This window comes from Lytechinus pictus, chromosome 2 (genome assembly GCF_037042905.1).
Source record: "Lytechinus pictus isolate F3 Inbred chromosome 2, Lp3.0, whole genome shotgun sequence".
NCBI lineage: Eukaryota > Metazoa > Echinodermata > Echinoidea > Temnopleuroida > Toxopneustidae > Lytechinus > Lytechinus pictus.
Window position 1 is genome coordinate 69,210,799 of NC_087246.1, and position 4,521 is coordinate 69,215,319.

General features: G+C 35.3%; 1 protein-coding gene across 1 annotated transcript; it reads left to right on the forward strand.

The window, feature by feature from the left end:
• Positions 1-236: 236 nt before the first annotated feature.
• Positions 237-4,319, forward strand: LOC129255094 (neuropilin and tolloid-like protein 2; the record flags this gene model as incomplete). The annotated part of the gene is made up of 4 exons (XM_054893648.2): positions 237-409; positions 915-1,189; positions 1,638-1,760; positions 2,769-4,319. Coding segments are annotated over 4 exons (939 nt in total), but the record flags the coding sequence as incomplete, so codon positions are not given.
• Between the last annotated feature and the right edge of the window lie 202 nt (positions 4,320-4,521).

Genomic DNA, 4,521 nt, shown 5'->3' on the forward strand with positions numbered 1-4,521 from the left:
AAAAAATTGTTGTTATTATTAAGTATTAATTATTCATCATTGTTCTGACTATATATATTGTAGGATAGAGGGCAATAAAACAAGATATCATAATTTCATCGGGATGCAGGGTTGTCATGAGGTACTCTCGTGTAAGTTTGATCAGGAGATGGTGCTCTTCAATGTGTATTTGGCATAGTGGCTAAAAGTTAGAGATTAGCAAACAATGTTATTAATTAATTTTTTTTCTCTCATTCTTGACAGTATTCATCCAAGACCGTGTACCTTCCCTTTTATGCTTACCAAAGAATGTGACTGATGTTGCAGGGAAAGTTGCCTCGCATTTTGACGTAGAGAACGAGCCTTATCAGAGTGATATGGACTGCACATTTACTGTGAATGCAAAACAAGGACAACATATAAATATAAGGTAGGCCTTCTTTTTATTTAGTGCTCAAGGGGCTGTGACATGCACCCGGACGTTTCAGTGAGCATATTCTGTTCAACTCACTAAGTCAACTGATCTACTCATTGCCGGAATAGCCAAACTGTGTTAATTATGGGTCTGACCCAAAATAGTGATTAAATTCAACCAATATATTTGTAGATTCCAATGATTTGGATAATATTGACATATAATCGCCAACATAATTGTTATTTTGACCATTTCTATATAAGGGTGTAGAGGAAGCACCCATTAACCAAAATGCCCTGTTGAATCTGTGCTGTGGGTTTGAAATACCAAGGTGAAGAAATAATTGGTTGATCACTACACTCCCTGTATTGCTTTTTTAGAAGTGGACATCACTGACCTGTATCCTAGTTACTATTCTTCCCCCATCTGATTCGGTTGTGGAAGAAACACTCTGTTTATGTTATGTTGCAGGAAAGTTAACTCGTTGCTTCATGTCCACTGGGTATTTCTTTGCATTCAGGTTTGACTATTTTGATGTTGCACGGTCATACGACAGCCGTGAGGGAAGGTGTCGGTCTGAGGGCGATTCGCTGTCAATCTATGAATCTGGTAACCTCTTTCTCATCAAAAGCAACATTTTGTCACCAGAGGTACGGCTGTGTGGCGGCACTGGCAAATTTCCAGATGACTACCAGTCCGTTAGCAATGTGGTCACTGTACGATTTAAAACAGATGAATACCCAAGCCCAGATAATGGCATCAAGTTCACATTTACAGCCTACTTAAATCCACAAGGTAAATGTAAACACACTTCTTATTAAGTATGATTATTCCTCCTTTGTATTCATTCAGAAGTCCAGAGATGGCCCGAGTGATTAGAGTAAAATATGTTGACCTTCTCAAAGTCAAATAATCACTTAAGTCAAAGCAATTTTTCAAACTAGATTGTACAAAATATATGTTATTGACCCATTCTAATTAAAATTTTGCCCAAGTCGAACAGATTTCTATGATCCCAACACTTTCAGGAGATTCAATGTAATCAGATTCACGTTTTAATATGAACACATTATTCGTATAACAGCTAGTTAGTACGATGGGGCCAAATACAAAAAAAAAATATTGCTGTTGATCAATAGTTGATCAATGATGCAATGATTATTGAATCATAATTGATTATTGATTTTTCCTGCACCATCGCTATGAAATAGACAATCCAAGTGATATTTCTCTTCCCTTACAGAGCGAACACCAGACTGCTTCATGTGCAACGATGGTACAATGTGTATAGACTCCTCACTGACATGTAATGGTATGCCAAACTGTAACGATGATAGTGACGAAGAACTTAGTTTTTGTAAATCATGTAAGTACAACAAAGTTTTGCATGACAATATCTGGGTGCCGTCTTACAAAGAGTTACGATTGATCCGATCAACCTCAATTCCATGGAAATCCATCATTGTCATAAGATATACTCTAAAGGAAATTTTTAACAAAGTCTTTTGTAAACAGAGAGGCACACTGAATTTTCAAAAAAACGTTGAATGTATGAATATACATCATAGTTAGAAAATATTTTGAACAAACATGCATAATGGATTTTGACACTGCTGGCTTTCCATAGATGTGGTTGATTGGATCAATCGCAACTCTTTGTAGGACGGGGGGCCTGGAGTGATATTAAAGGCATTTTCAAGATTACATACACTGCATGAGATTTGTTTTTTTGTGAAGTAGTATGGTTTTAAAAAATCTTGGAATGAGTGTAATATGGATTTTGCCATCTGTGGACAGTAGAGGGCAGTATTCTACTGATTGCCATGCACAAACTCTGCCACTTGGTCATCACAAACTTTCAGGCACAGACCCTTGTTTTGGGGACTTTACTAAGGTGGTCTGAATTGCGAACCTCCCAGGAACTTGATGAAATTTTATAGATGTATATGAAGTAGGATATGGGTTTGCTGCCTGCATGAAAATTTATCCATGTAATTCTTTTTGCAATGTGCTTTAGATTATCATGCTGATGAATAATTTTGTTTAACAACTCTGTGTACTAATAATTACATATTTCCCAATTTCATATTATTCATGCTATAAACACTCCATATCATCCAAAGAATATATCATGATCTCACTGTGTAAGCTGAATTTTCACAGGGATTTTATTTGGACAGATTTTGTGTGTCCAACATTACTGAAATATACTTAATGAGTAAAGATAACCTGACAATGCTTTTTAACACCCAAATTTTGTAGGCTTTTTTTTTCTGTAATCAGATGCAGTTGTACTGTTATCAGCTTTTAGCAGAAATTTGTGTGATATCAGTTTATTAATTATTTATGAATATTTTCTTATTTTTCTGTGCAGCTACCAATATTTTTGAGAAGGGTATCGAAACTCTAGGCGTACCTGTCATGGCTGCGATAGGTGCTGCAGTGGGTCTTCTCCTTCTCTGTCTAGTTGTTCTATGTATAGTCTGCTGCTGTTGCTGCTCCAAACGAAACAACCAATCAGAACAGAAGGCGCAATACAGGGCGCCCCCTACGCCAAGACCAGGTTCATACCCTTCCCACAATTCCAACTACTCGTCGTATTCATCGCAAGCGTCAAACGGCAACACGGCAGGGAGGCCCTACCCTAACTTTCCACCTGGCTACCCTCCTTTCCACAATGGGGGATACAGTGTAGCGTATAACTATGAAAACGGGAGGATGGAGTTCCCGCAGAAAGTCTAGGAATGCACCCCCAGGTTATATTATGACTATCACATTGCATAAGAATTATGATGTACTTTTGCACTGTAGCAGATATCTAATTTAAAAACTCACCTTTTTCTATTATTTATATGTTGTTTATGGTGTATGTCATTCTGTCAGTGTGAAAATGATATTCATTTTTTGCTAATATGAATGGTCATTTTATTTGGTACAGGTATTAGATGCTCACCACATCAGAAAATTAGATAATGGAGGGACATACAGGTCACTTATGCTTGTGGCAATGTATATAGAGCTAGTATTTAGCTCATATTAAAATAATGTAGCTTTTGTATTGATGAATTAATGTAATGAATATACAAAAAGATGTATAATATCCTATTAGCCCAGCTTATTTTCCATTCAAAACTATATTCTACAATTGCCAAAGATGTAGAACTGAGATTTTTTTCCTATCTTTATACATGTCAGCATCATTGTTTTAAATAGTATTGTCAGTGTTTTGGAAAAAGAAATCTCCAATTACATGAAAATGAACTGAGCATTAGCAAATTGTTTCAAACATTATGGGAATTTTATATACTATATTTGTATTGAACTTTTTTCTTATGGGACCAATGTTTGTTTTCTGGTTGACTATGTAAATTCCTATTGTCTTACAATGTGTAGGATGTTGTTTTATTATGATTTTAAAAAAAGAAGCGAATGTCACCAAGAATTAACATTTTGTGGATGAACAGATACAAAACTATATATATTTCAGCTGTTATTTGTTGGACATATGTTTTAGATATAAAGAATTAGAAAACTTGCAATATTTTCACTCTAGTTTTCCTCTAAAGGACCATTCCTTCTAAAAAAAGTAGTGATTTTGAAGAAATATCAATAAAATAAACACAAGCATCACACTGGATTTTTTTTTTCAAAATTACATTGAAAATTAGAAAGTTGAGACATTTCAAAGCTTATTTCCACAAGACATTGATATGTACATTGTGGGTGGAATTTATATAAATTGTGTAACAAATGAAGGGGATGATCCAACTCCCCCTGCCATTTTAGGGTTAAAGTTTAACCCTAGATTAACTTGGATTAATCTAAAATTACCACTTTTGTGGATTTCTTGCTGCCAACTGTGTTATTCATTACTCACTTCAATCTTACAATGAGAAGTGCCCCACCCCCCACCAAAAACAAATTGCAGCGAAATAAGAAGAAGAAAAAAAACAAGCCTTTCATGAATGTGCAGTGAATTTTTTAATCCATACCAGAGTATTGCATAAAGATGATAAGTCTCATAGGCTGAAGGCTGTGTAATAGAGCATCCAATATTCAGTCTTCTTGATATTTCCAGATGCAAATGGCCTCCGACCCTTTATATCATATGTATTTATACAAAAATA